The sequence below is a fragment of the Musa acuminata genome, chromosome BXJ3-5 (genome assembly GCF_036884655.1).
Source record: "Musa acuminata AAA Group cultivar baxijiao chromosome BXJ3-5, Cavendish_Baxijiao_AAA, whole genome shotgun sequence".
Taxonomy (NCBI): domain Eukaryota; kingdom Viridiplantae; phylum Streptophyta; class Magnoliopsida; order Zingiberales; family Musaceae; genus Musa; species Musa acuminata.
In genome coordinates, this window is record NC_088353.1 from 4,667,027 (window position 1) to 4,679,489 (window position 12,463).

Below are 12,463 nucleotides of genomic sequence, written 5' to 3' on the forward strand. Positions count from 1 at the left end.
AGCCGCATTCCTACGCAGATTTTTTATGGGCGAAGGAAACTCCTCTGCGTCTCGAACGTGCTCTCGTGCTCTTAATCTCAGCCGTTCGCTCAACCAAGAGAGAAACGTAATTGGAATTGTAAGATTTATTTTGTTGACGGTTCTCCCATGTGATCCGCACCCTCAGTTCGTCGAAGGGGAGTAGGTGAGGAACAGGTTTGGCACCCCCGTCGAAGTATGGGTTCCTTTGTATCTAATAAACAATATTGATATGGTCGGCTAATTTAAGCCATCTTAAAGTTCATTGACATCTCCATGAACTCCTAAGCTTCCATGCAACATCACCATCTCCAACTGCTTCCAAAACTGAGGCGGCCGGCCGCTAGCGGCGGCACCATGGTTGAGTATATCTGCCGGCGATGTGATCTCCTCCATCACCTGTCACCGCCGCAGATAGAGAGAAGGAACAGCCATCACCTATGAACAAGGACCTGTCCGCCAAACTGTTCACCTTCACCCACGCCCTCTGCGCCAGATCGGCTCTCGAGACCTCCACCTGCGATGCAGGCAATCTGAGGACGACCAGCGGCAGCTCTCACCCTGACTCCACGAGGAAATGGTCAATGTGCATAAGAAGTTGACTGTAATCATCCGACCTTTTTCACATTTTTAGCATTAAAAGAAGAATACGATATTATAAGAATGCTTGTGTATTGATCCTCTTAATGAACACTCGAACGATGAAGTTTTATCCTTGACTTATAATAATTTTACTAAAGGGGGACAACAGCCACCCTTTCCACACATTGGTGCATCCACTTCAACGTAAATACTAGTGTGATACCAAACATCTATTCATTGACCTGGGTCTTTCATCAAGGTATTCTTAAATCTTACTCAAAAAGTGTAGACACTAATGGGCGTGATATAGATCGTCGCTTCACTTTTGCCATAATTAGTCTAACGGGCGATATCACCGACTCAGTTGCTATCATCGACTCAACTGCCATGGGTACTCATCGAGGTTTCCCCACTCGACGTGGTGCCGACATCCCAAGAGTGCTCAAGACTTGTTGAATCGCTGGTTGAGGGGGTATTTCAATTTCCAACTATGGAATTTAATAGACCACACCACTACTTTACCATGCTTAATCTGAGACTTATCAACAAATTCGATGAATGATTCCCTACGGATCCAACTACGATAGATAGATCGATGTTTGGTTGAGATATAATGAGATTTTCAACAATTAAAAGGGGAAACACTAGTTGACCTCACCTCGGGTCGATCACCTTTCACCGAAAAAATTCACAATGAACTAATTCCAATGAACTTTCGTGTCTCCTGTTGTTAGAGGTATTCGATGACAGTACCAACCTAATGGAGTACATTATAGCTTTTCATACCAAATGTTAATATTTCGGATGCCTAGATGTACCGTACCTTTTTGACCACGTTAAAAGTCTTAGCACAAGAACAGTATACTCGTTTGAAGTCGTTTTTCATCAATTTTTTTACCCTAACTCATAACAGAATCATCAGCAACGCTTTTTGAACTCATAATAGATTTATCTTTGGCAAGATAATTCTTCGGATTATAAAATTTATATCGGAGTTACCAATAAAAACGTTCGAGGAAAGAGATTTTGAGACCCGTAAGGACAAAACCGGATCGGTTCACCCTAAAGTACGTATTAGCATACTCTCAATGAGGTTTTCTGCGCCGGGGTAACATTGTAATTTCAACACTATCGAAAGATAAAGTATTAAAGAAACTGATCCAAGAAAGTCTCCTCTTCTTCTCGAAGAGCTCGCAATCCAGACAAGAAATGGAAGGGGCAATCCACGCCACAACCTCCAAAATGTTGGGATATTTCACGGAGAGTCCATTCGACTGCATCTCCTCGGAATACATTCTTACTTCCCAATCCTTCCTATGGCAGGATTGCACTGGTGACGGGGGCCAACAAAGGAATTGGGCTTGAGATTTGCCGGCAGCTGTTGTCCAAAGGGGTCATGGTCATCTTAACAGCCAGAGACGAGCAGAGGGGACTTGCGGCTATCGCCAACCTTCAGGCTTCGGGTGCATCTGATTCTGATGTGCTTTTCCATCAGTTGGATGTGGCCGACTCTGCTAGTGTTGCTTCCTTGGCAGATTTCGTCCGTGACCGGTTTGGCAAGCTTGATGTGCTGGTAAGCAAACATAGTTGTTTCCCTGGTCATAGCCCACACTGCAGTCGTTGGCAAGATTGGTTGTCTACTGTAGTTATGAGCTGTTAGATCCATGCTCGCATCTTCCTGCAGATGGAGGACATCAACTGATGCCCTACCTTCGATGTATGATTAGGGTTACAATAAGTGCTTTACTTTCTTTATCTCGTTTTACAGTAATAAAATTATCATCAAGCTGCTGTGTGTTTCCATAGGACTCATTTGGATTCAATTCAGAGAGAAGATAATAAAAGACAGGCTGAGAGTTGAAGAATGAACATAAAAGGCTCACCACAGCAATAAAAGAATAAATATTCTGCCCAACAGCTTAAAATCAAGAAACGGATTAAAAGAAACATGTCAAACAATGTAAAGCAATTTCTAAGACCAACTCACTCACCTCCCAACAATCAAATTTTGCTGGTGAGTATGCATACATGGGGAAGAAAACATGTGGTTGTTTAGTTCTTTTTGGCCTAATTATTTAGATTGGTGCTTCTTACTTTTACGGTCGAGTTGATGTTGTGTAAACAGCTTAACATAAGGAACCCAATGCAGCCCAAAAAAGAAAAAAAAAACAGAAATCAATGACTATTTCTTGTCTTTTGAGCTTCTGCAAGTCTATGTTTATACTGTTTTGCAATTTCCTTCACGGATCAATGTTGTATCTGAGGCTTACTTCCTATTTCCTTAATCCAACAAGTCTGTCTTGGAAGAGCGCAATGTAACATGTCTTACAGAATGTTTAAATGGAGTTTCATGTGTTTCTTTTGTCTATAAATGACTCATTCTGTATATTACTTTATTCAGGTGAACAATGCAGCGGTTAGTGGACTAGCATTGTCTCCTGAGATTTTGAGTTCTTTCGAGCAAGTGGTAAGCCAAAATTTTTTCTTTAGGCACGTAAAACATGTAGAATTGCTTGAAACATAGTTTGACTTTTGCCCAAAAAATAACAATGATCATGTCATGAAAATGATCTAGAAATATAATATTTTTTTAAGGTTGTGTTTTATGTATGTGGTAATCAACTTGTATAATGATGCAGCGAGATCGTTTAACAGACTATACGAATTCAATAACAGAGACTTACGACATGGTTGAAGAATGCCTCTGCATAAACTATTATGGAACAAAGGCAGTGACTGAGGCACTCATTCCTCTACTTCAGTCATCACAATCACCAAGGATAGTGAATCTTTCCTCATTCTATGGCAGACTAAGGGTATGTCATCCATGAAATGTTTGTCACCCTCAAATAGCTGGCAGTGAAAACAGACATTGCTTTAATCCTTCGCTTGCATATATCAGATGATATGGGTTTATATCAACTGAAAGTTTTAAAGCTTCTCACTTTTTTGTAATCTATAATCTCAATCCCTATCCTCCATCCTGTCCTATAAATGATAATATCTTAACCTCTTAGTTGTATTTGATAAATCATGTAAAATTTATGAACATCAAAGAATTTTTGCTTGAAAGCTATAAGAGAAACAAAAGCAAATTATCATATGACACAGATTTTGAAATCATATTTATATTGACCAATACTTGTAAAGATATTTACTGGAAAGCATATTCTGAGAAAATACATATTTAGATTGTCATCTAATTTTCATTTCCTCTGGTGGTTAGTCACATGTAGATAGATCACCATCTGCTTTAGCTACAGTTCATGTCCCAAATTTGATTCTGAAATGAGAGACTGTTGTGTTCATTAGTTTCCGTTTGCTATGCCATTCAACTCTGCTCTTTATGATGTCACAATTGGAGCCTTTTCTTATCCATAAAATCTTAGTTTCAGAGACTAATATAATTTATCTCAAATACTCATACGCAAAACAAATGAAAATTTTGACGGACAGACGGTGAACAGTTGGAAAGAATCAATTGATCCTAAGTTCCTCTTTAGTCCGTGCATCTCTGGCTTTTAATTGAAGCCAGTTCCTGTGACTGTAAGACACTTGTGTTAACTTTTTATGTTCATGATATACAAAACTCATTGTTTTTCTTCAATATTGTTGTATTCAGTATATCCCTGGTGATAGAATCAAAGAAGAGATGAGAAATGTTGATGTTCTATCAGAAGATAGATTAAATGAACTGTTGCAGTCCTTCCTAAATGATTTCAAGGAGAGGAAGCTGGAAGAAAATGGCTGGCCAACCCACATATGTGCATACAAGGTTTCTAAAGTTGCAGTGAGTGCTTACACAAGAATCCTTGCTAAGAAGTACCCCAACATTTGTATCAACTGCGTGCATCCTGGAGTTGTCAAAACGGACATAAACTGGAACACTGGGGAACTGCCTGTGGAAGAAGGTGCTCAAGGACCTGTGTTCGTAGCTTTGCTTCCTGATGGTAGTCCATCAGGGCAATTCTATGATATGAAAGAAGTGTCATCATTTGAGTAAAATTTGTAAGCATAAAAAACTTAATTATATCATTGTTATGCAAAAAAATTTGATGTAAAAAACTAAATCAAATTATTATAAATCAAGAGGAGAATTATGTTTTTTTTTGTCATTCAGAAAATTTTTATCTGATCCAAGAATATATTAGATGTAAAGTATGAAGTATATATATTTTTTATTGGATCTATAAACAATGGAATGAGGACCAACGAAGCTTGAGAATAAATCTCCTATATATATTTATATGTGAGAGTGACGATGACATACTTTTATATGCATCAACAAAGTCTTTTGTCTAATAGGTAAAAAAAACAAAGAATCTGATCACAAAAAAATAAAAGGGTTTATGGTATCAAACTCAATTATACTAAACAAATTTAGATTGTTTGATGAGCACCACCGTCAATTTAATTGGATGATCAAATAGGTAGAGTTGACTCAGGTCAAGATTGCCAAAATCTACAGGAAGAATCTCTATAGGTGGAGATGCCCATGCGTGAAAGATAAATAAAAATATGCCATGCATGGAACGTAAACATATAAATATTTTAGTGATCGGTGCACAGAAACAAACAACAATAATTCATTGCTGCTGTTGCATTGTTCCATCATGTTTCATGTTCTTGTTCGAATGTCAAATTTAAAGTCAACTAACCCACTCACAGTATACTCTCTCTCTCTCTCTCTCTAAATTTACGAGCTACATTGTGTCATGCATGTACAGGGACAAGACGGACATGACAGAAGCCAGTGAACTTTTCTTTTTCTACATTCATGTAAGTTAATGTCGCCCTTCAATCTTGGTGAAGCCTATTAGTGCACCTCCATCTCATCTAATGAGCTAGACATTGGGCATCATCAATATTGTCTACCTTCTTTCTTTCAACTCAGCAAGTAAAACCTAAGCTCCTCATGCTCTCAGAAAGGCCACAGTGGTTCGGTGCAAGTTGCTCAGAGCTGGTTTTCAGCTACCCATCTTTTGAGACAGCAAGGAGGAGGAGGAAGAGGTAGCAGTTCTTGCATTCAGGAAAAGGCATGGTCGACTGTGCCTTGCAGTCGCTGTCGGCCGCTGCGTTGCAGGGGTCGAGCCGGGCGACGGCACTTGTTGAGGCATTGCATCCGACTCCCGGCACTCCTTCCCTGCTCGAGAGGAGAAGGGACCGCCTCTTATTCTCCGGGCAGCAACTGAGTTCTCTCGCTTGGAGGGACAGCAAAGCAAGAAGAATCGGCTCGGTCTGAGACATCCACTGTCAAGGATTCTCTGGTTGGAAGATGTTGACGTCTATAGATAACTCATTTGAGACTCTTACCCTTTAGCGTCATGTCTTAAGCGATAAGTGAATATTTCTGCCCCTGGGGACGACTGTAATTTCAACGGTGAGAAGTCAACGATCGGAAATAGTGATCTAGGAAGTCTCCTGTTTCTCCTCGGAGAGCTTGCAACCCTGACAAGAAATGGAAGGGACGACCCACAAACCAACCTCCCAAAGGATCCGATCTTTCAGGTGTGATCCATTCGACTGCAGCTCCCTCGAGTGCCTCATCCTAATCTTACATCCTGGTCCTTTCTGCGGCAGGATCGCACTGGTGACAGGGGCCAACAAAGGAATTGGGCTTGAGACATGCCGGCAGCTGTTGTCCAAAGGCGCGACGGTCATCTTAACAGCCAGAGACGAGCAGAGGGGACTTGCGGCTGTCAGAAACCTTCAGGCTTCGGGTGCATCTGATGTGCTGTTCCATCAGTTGGATGTGGCTGACTCCGCTAGTGTTTCTTCCTTGGCAGGTTTCATCCATGACCAGTTTGGGAAGCTTGATGTACTGGTAAGCAACATAATGGTTTACCTAACCATAGCCTACACTGCTGTAATTGGCTCTCTAACATGCATCAAATTCCAGTTACCGTTGTGGTAAAGGATAGATGGTTGTCTACCGTATTAGATCCATGCTCACATCATGACACAGGAGGATATCAACTGACACACTGTCTTTGATGTACTGTTTGGGTTAGATTAAATGTTTTAGTTTGTTTGTCTCAATCTTAAGTGGTTGAATTGTCATCAGACTGCTCTATGCATCCAGAGGAGTCATTTGGATTCAATTCAGGGAGAGAACAAAAGGCTGAGTTAAAAATGAACCTAAAGTTCACAACAGCAATAGAAGAAAAATTCTATTGTCCAACATATTAAAATCAAGATGTGGATTACAGACAACATGTAAACCAATGAAAGCAATTTCTAATATCAATTCAGACACCTCCCAGCATCCACTCTCTAGTGGATGTGAGATTTCCATCAGATCAATTTGGTTGCTTCATCTCCGAATAACCTTTAGGAGATGCAACATATATCACCTGGTTCTCTGCATCTCTTCTGTTTTGGATTATTATTTTTCATCCACCATTGTTCTTGCTGTTTTCCACTTACAACAGCATTTATTTCATTGGTTGTTGCCTCTTACTTTTACTGTATTGCTTATGTGAACAGATGAACATAAGGATATCCCTAAAAGAATCTGGAAATCATAAAATAATTCGGCTTCACTGTCTTTTTCTTGTGTTCTGATGACCTGCTATTATATGTATAAACTCTTGCAGTTTCCTTCACCTGTCTGTCTTACCATCTCCTGCTATTATATGTTTAAACTCTTGTAGTTTCCTTCACCTATCAATGCTGTATCTGAGGCTTACCTCCAATTGCCTTAATCTATGAAGTTTGTCTTGTAGTGAGTCATGAGCAGTGGAAGATTAAAACGTACCATATCTTACAAAATGTTTAAGTAGAGTTTCATGAGTATCTTTCATCTGTAAATTTCTCATTCTGGAAATTGTTTTCTCCAGGTGAACAATGCAGCAGTTCATGGAGTAGGATTAGATCCTCAGATTTTGGGTTCCTCTGTGCAAGTGGTAAGCCAAATTAGTTTAATTAATCACCTAAAACATGTAGAATACCTTGAAACTTGTCTTGAATTTTGCCAAAAAAATAACAATAATCATGTTATGAAACTGATCTAGAAATATTTTGCCTCAAAACCCATAACACCTACTTAAATTGTATATTTTTTTTCTCTATTCAGGAAATCATTTTGTGATTCTTTTTTCTACTGTGTGGTGTTTTTTGGTGTCATATATGTTGTATTTTTAAGGTTGTATTTTATATATGTGGTAATCAACTTGTATGAATTGTTTGGTGCAGCCAAACAATTTAACAGACTTGAGAAATGCAATAATAGAGACTTACGACATGGCTGAAGAATGCCTCAACATAAACTATTACGGAACGAAGAGAGTGACTGAGGCACTCCTTCCTCTACTTCAGTCATCGCAATCACCAAGGATAGTGAATCTTTCCTCACTCTACGGAAAACTAAGGGTATGTCATCCATGAAATACTTGTCATCCTTAAATGGCTACAGTAAGTCTACATCATTAGTTCCGCTATTTAAAACAACAATTGTTTGTTTCTGACGCCTTGTAGAACTTTGTGAGTTGTCATCCAAGGTCGATGAGACCACGGACCTGGATTTTGAAATCATATTTATATTGGCCAAATACTTCCTAAGATATTACTGGAAAGCATATTCTGAGAAAATATAAAATCAGGTTATCATTTATTTTTTATTTCCTCTGTTACGTAGTCGCATGTAAGATGGATCATCATCTACTTTATATTCCAAAGCTCATATGCCAAATTTGATTTCTAAAATGAGAGATTGTTATGTTCCATAGTTTCTCTTTGATATGATGCCATTCAACTTTGCTCTCTTTGATGCCTTATAAATGGTTGGTTTGGCAGGGATTTTAAAGTTCAAGCAAATTGGAGGCTTTTCTTATCCAGAAAATCATACGATTGTATAGTTCCAGAAACTAATATAATTTATATCAAATACTCAAATACACAAGACAAACGAAAATTTTGACGGACAGACAATGGACAGTTCGAAATAACTAATTGAGTCCAAGTCCCTCTTTAGTCTGAACCTCTCTGGCTTCTAATTGAAGCTTGTTCTGTGACTACAAGACACCTTTGTCCATTCATAAATTTGCAATCTAATAAATTTCCTCCATTCTGAGCTTCTGCGAAAGTAGAATATTTTTTTCTGCTATTCTCATTCTCTTCTTTAATGCTGTTGTTTCAGTATATCCCTGACAGTAAAATTAAAGAAGAGATGAGGAACGTTGATGTTCTATCAGAAGATAGATTAGATGAACTGTTGCAGTCCTTTTTAAATGATTTTAAGGGAGGGAAGCTGCAAGAAAATGGCTGGCCAACCAGAACATCTTCATACATGGTTTCTAAAGTTGCCGTGAGTGCTTACACAAGGATCCTTGCTAAGAAGTACCCCAAGTTTTGTATCAACTGTGTGGACCCTGGATTTGTCAAAACAGACATAAACTATAACCTTGGAGAACTGCCTGTTGAAGTAGGTGCTCAAGGACCTGTGTTTCTGGCTATGCTTCCTGATGGCAGCCCATCAGGACACTTCTATGATCTGGAAGAAATGTCATCATTTGAGTAAATTTATAGTCTGAAATATAGAAAACAGCTTTGTTTTATGTGATGTAATTTTCTTTTGTTTCTATTTTACCACTGATGTGTAAGTTTGGTGATCCTTAGACCTTCATGACATACTTGCTGAAAGTTCTTGTTACAGTTATAATCCGTTTTACGCACATACATCTTTTATTGGCATACATAACATCAAAATGCTTCCAAGGAAATTTTTTATGTCAGTGTATGATTTCTTATCCAATTGCTGGTGAACCCTTTTATTGACAAAGAAAAGCACAGTTGAGGGGGAAAAAAGAGAAATCCAGGTTGCAGCACAACCTAGAACTGAATTCTTCTAGATTCAACCCACTTGCAATTCATCAAGCAACCAAACCATCTGAAATTTGACTGTCAGCTAGCACAGCTCAGAGCTTGAGAGTTTGGTATGGATACAGAGCTACATCTATTCTTGTATTTTTTTATGAATCTATCCATGTTAGGCTCATCAATTGAGGGAGAAAAATGGAAAATCCAACGGCACCTCCCACCAGGATACAGTTCTTTTATCCCACATTCAATTCATGAAGCTACCAAACTCTCTGAAACTTGACTGTCAGCTAGCAAAGCTTAGAACTTGGAGAGATATGGATATAGAGGTACATGTAACCTTGGCTGCTACTGTTATTACAACCAAAGCCAAGCTAGATCAAAACAACTCTCCAGATTTTCCATTTCTCTTCTTTTATCAGCCATCAGATATGAGAGGAGGCATCTGCAGCCCAAGACAGAATTGGTACTTCCCGATCTCACATGAATTATTCTTGTTACAGGACCTGTTGGTCAGAAGAATGATAAGAAAAATTATTAGTTCTGCATGTTCTGAATCCAGTGCTACTTGTTTTTACAGGATTGCAGTGGTTACTGGAGCCAACAAGGGCATTGGATTGGAGGTGTGCAGACAGTTGGCATTCAATGGAGTAAAGGTCATACTGACTGCCAGAGATGAGACAAAGGGAATGGAAGCTCTGGAAAAGATGAGAGACTCTGAGCTTTCTGATATCATCTTTCACCAGCTGGATGTGACTGATGCATCTAGCATTGCTTCCTTGGCTGACTTCATAAGGACTCAGTTTGGAAAGCTTGACATTCTGGTAAGAAAACTCTCTCAAATAGCAATCATGATACTAACTTCATGATAAGTTCATACTAATTGAACTGCAAAATTTCCAAGGAAGATTAAAGAATTTTACAGAAGAAAATATTGAAGTCTTCCAATTATTTTGAGTAAAATTCATCTATGATCTTTTTAGCTACAATTGACATACCTCCAGAATTCATTTGAAGTGTCTAACAGCTTGCTTACATATCACAGGTGAATAATGCAGCAGTTGGAGCATTAACTGTGGACATGGATGCTCTAAAAGCATCAAAACCCACAGATGATGAGGTATGTATGCAATAATATCAAACATATCTTGCTTATTGGTTGCAGCTATAATTAACCATTTGGTTTTTGAAGATGAACTAAATGAAGTTTGCCTGTCTGCAGAACACCCAAGATACAGGTGATATACCAGATTGGCTGAAGCCACATGTGGTTCAATCCTTTGAGATGGCAGAAACTTGTTTACAGACTAACTACTATGGTGCTAAAGCTGTCATTAAAGCCTTCATCCCCCTTCTCCAATCATCTCTTTCAGGAAGGATCATCAACGTGTCATCCACCCTTGGGCAACTCAGGGTACCCTTTTAATAGCTTTGTTTTTATGGAGTCCAATAACAATTTCTATTGTTCAGTAGCTCTCAAATTGCTCTTCCCATTATTACTCTGTACAGGTAATTTCAAATGAAAGGCTACAAGAGGAGCTATCAGATGTTGATTGCCTGACAGAAGAGAGACTTGATCAACTGTCAACTTTGTTTCTGAAGGATTTCAAGGATGATTTGCTGGGTTCCAATGGTTGGCCAACCATGGCATCTGCATATAAAGTCTCTAAAGTATTTATCAATGCTTACACTAGGATTCTTGCAAAGACTCACCCTGCTTTGTGCATTAACTGTGTGAATCCTGGCTTTGTCAAGACTGACTTGAACTGGAACAGCGGGATCTTGACAGTGGAAGAAGGAGCTAAAGGACCAGTGCTATTGGCCTTGGGGTATCATGACAGTGCCACTGGCTTGTTCTTTGACCAAACTGAAGCTTCATCCTTCTGAAACATGTAAGCTTCATCTTTGATGATGCTATTGGTAGGAGTACATTAAGGCGGATAGATGGATCTTTAGGAGCTCATGCAAATCTTGATTGCAACGCAACCCCCAACACCAGTGTGTGTAGAAGTATGGGAGCTTCCACTATGTTATGCCTGTCTTTTCCAAGAGTTAATAGATAAAAAGTGGGAAAACTCGAGAATATTTTTTGTCAATGATTATGTATTGGATTAAAAGAGTTTTATCTCCACCTATATGAATCCATGAGTTCAAACAGTCGCCCTCTCCAATCGATCCCGTCTGCGTCGTCTTGACGTTGAAAGACCAAAAATTCTTTAGCCAAGGGAACGTCTTCTTCTACCGGATCGGAGATACGAAATGGATGCTTTTTGAATATGACTTCGTTGCGACCTCCAACATCTTGGCGATCGATGGTAAATTCTACTTCGCCTACTCTGAATGGTTGGTAGAGATGGACTTCGACCGTATTCGTGATGGGATAAAAAAAGAATTTTGTATACTAATAAATACAAGCATGCTGCAGTAAAATTAAACAGAAATTATAATAAAATATACACTAAGATTTATGTAAAAAAATCTCGGAAGGATAAAAACCATGTGGTAAGTCAAAAAAAATATATTATAAAAATAATGAATATATAATTCTTGGAGTCTCTTGTCCAAAATCTCAAGCATCAATTACGAGAAAATAATTGAGATACAAGGATTATGTCATTATGCATAATATTCAAAATCTTCACAAGTGATTACAACATGAATCCACCATAAATCTGATCTAACCTGAGATGACTATTTGGATGATTGAGAACAGCCTCTGCATTGTCCTTGTCTCTTCCCTTTTTTTTTTTTTTTCTTGTTTTTCTGCCCTCAAACTACTATGACTGCTTCTCTCTTTTTCATAGCTCCTACTGCCCCTTTTTTTTTCCCTAACTATCACACCTCATGGTTAAAAGAGTTAGGGTTTAGATTAAATGAGAGAGCTATGGGTTATTAAAGTCCACTATAAGCTGAATAATGGGGCTATATGCTCAACATTTGGACTTTGCTCACATTGCTGCACTCGGAAGATAGCAGGGGTCTTGGCCTCGTTTTTTTTGAATTCGATGGCAATTTCCTAGTGGAATCAGGATAATATTTTCTATTG

General features: G+C 38.8%; 3 protein-coding genes across 3 annotated transcripts; all 3 read left to right on the top strand.

The window, feature by feature from the left end:
• Nucleotides 1-1,761: 1,761 nt before the first annotated feature.
• On the top strand, nucleotides 1,762-4,711 carry LOC135638985 ((+)-neomenthol dehydrogenase-like). Its single transcript, XM_065152631.1, has 5 exons — nucleotides 1,762-1,844; nucleotides 1,924-2,173; nucleotides 3,002-3,067; nucleotides 3,240-3,416; nucleotides 4,223-4,711. Exons 1-5 carry the CDS (start codon nucleotides 1,810-1,812, stop codon nucleotides 4,601-4,603), a joined length of 909 nt encoding a protein of 302 aa, XP_065008703.1. The 5' UTR covers nucleotides 1,762-1,809; the 3' UTR covers nucleotides 4,604-4,711.
• A 1,238-nt stretch (nucleotides 4,712-5,949) lies between these two features.
• On the top strand, nucleotides 5,950-9,276 carry LOC135638983 ((+)-neomenthol dehydrogenase-like). Its single transcript, XM_065152630.1, has 5 exons — nucleotides 5,950-6,108; nucleotides 6,181-6,424; nucleotides 7,440-7,505; nucleotides 7,795-7,971; nucleotides 8,738-9,276. The coding sequence occupies exons 1-5, from the start codon at nucleotides 6,059-6,061 to the stop codon at nucleotides 9,116-9,118; spliced, it is 918 nt and encodes a 305-aa protein (XP_065008702.1). The 5' UTR covers nucleotides 5,950-6,058; the 3' UTR covers nucleotides 9,119-9,276.
• Nucleotides 9,277-9,537: 261 nt separating this feature from the next.
• Nucleotides 9,538-11,548, top strand: LOC135638982 (short-chain dehydrogenase/reductase 2b-like). The gene is made up of 5 exons (XM_065152629.1): nucleotides 9,538-9,883; nucleotides 9,998-10,241; nucleotides 10,463-10,537; nucleotides 10,640-10,831; nucleotides 10,927-11,548. The coding sequence occupies exons 1-5, from the start codon at nucleotides 9,672-9,674 to the stop codon at nucleotides 11,302-11,304; spliced, it is 1,101 nt and encodes a 366-aa protein (XP_065008701.1). The 5' UTR covers nucleotides 9,538-9,671; the 3' UTR covers nucleotides 11,305-11,548.
• Nucleotides 11,549-12,463: the final 915 nt, after the last annotated feature.

What these genes read in the sequence shown, in the direction of transcription:
- LOC135638985 (XM_065152631.1), top strand. Translation starts at nt 1,810, where the DNA reads ATGGAAGGGGCAATCCACGCCACAACCTCCAAAAT. An exon ending in CACGCCACAACCTCCAAAAT is followed by an intron (nt 1,845 to 1,923) that starts GTTGGGATATTT and finishes TTCCTATGGCAG; the next exon opens with GATTGCACTGGTGACGGGGG. An exon ending in TTGGCAAGCTTGATGTGCTG is followed by an intron (nt 2,174 to 3,001) that starts GTAAGCAAACAT and finishes TACTTTATTCAG; the next exon opens with GTGAACAATGCAGCGGTTAG.
- LOC135638983 (XM_065152630.1), top strand. Translation starts at nt 6,059, where the DNA reads ATGGAAGGGACGACCCACAAACCAACCTCCCAAAGGATCCGATCTTTC. An exon ending in TTGGGAAGCTTGATGTACTG is followed by an intron (nt 6,425 to 7,439) that starts GTAAGCAACATA and finishes TGTTTTCTCCAG; the next exon opens with GTGAACAATGCAGCAGTTCA. An exon ending in TGGGTTCCTCTGTGCAAGTG is followed by an intron (nt 7,506 to 7,794) that starts GTAAGCCAAATT and finishes TGTTTGGTGCAG; the next exon opens with CCAAACAATTTAACAGACTT.
- LOC135638982 (XM_065152629.1), top strand. Translation starts at nt 9,672, where the DNA reads ATGAAGCTACCAAACTCTCTGAAACTTGACTGTCAGCTAGCAAAGCTT. An exon ending in TGCAGCCCAAGACAGAATTG is followed by an intron (nt 9,884 to 9,997) that starts GTACTTCCCGAT and finishes TTGTTTTTACAG; the next exon opens with GATTGCAGTGGTTACTGGAG. An exon ending in CAAAACCCACAGATGATGAG is followed by an intron (nt 10,538 to 10,639) that starts GTATGTATGCAA and finishes GCCTGTCTGCAG; the next exon opens with AACACCCAAGATACAGGTGA.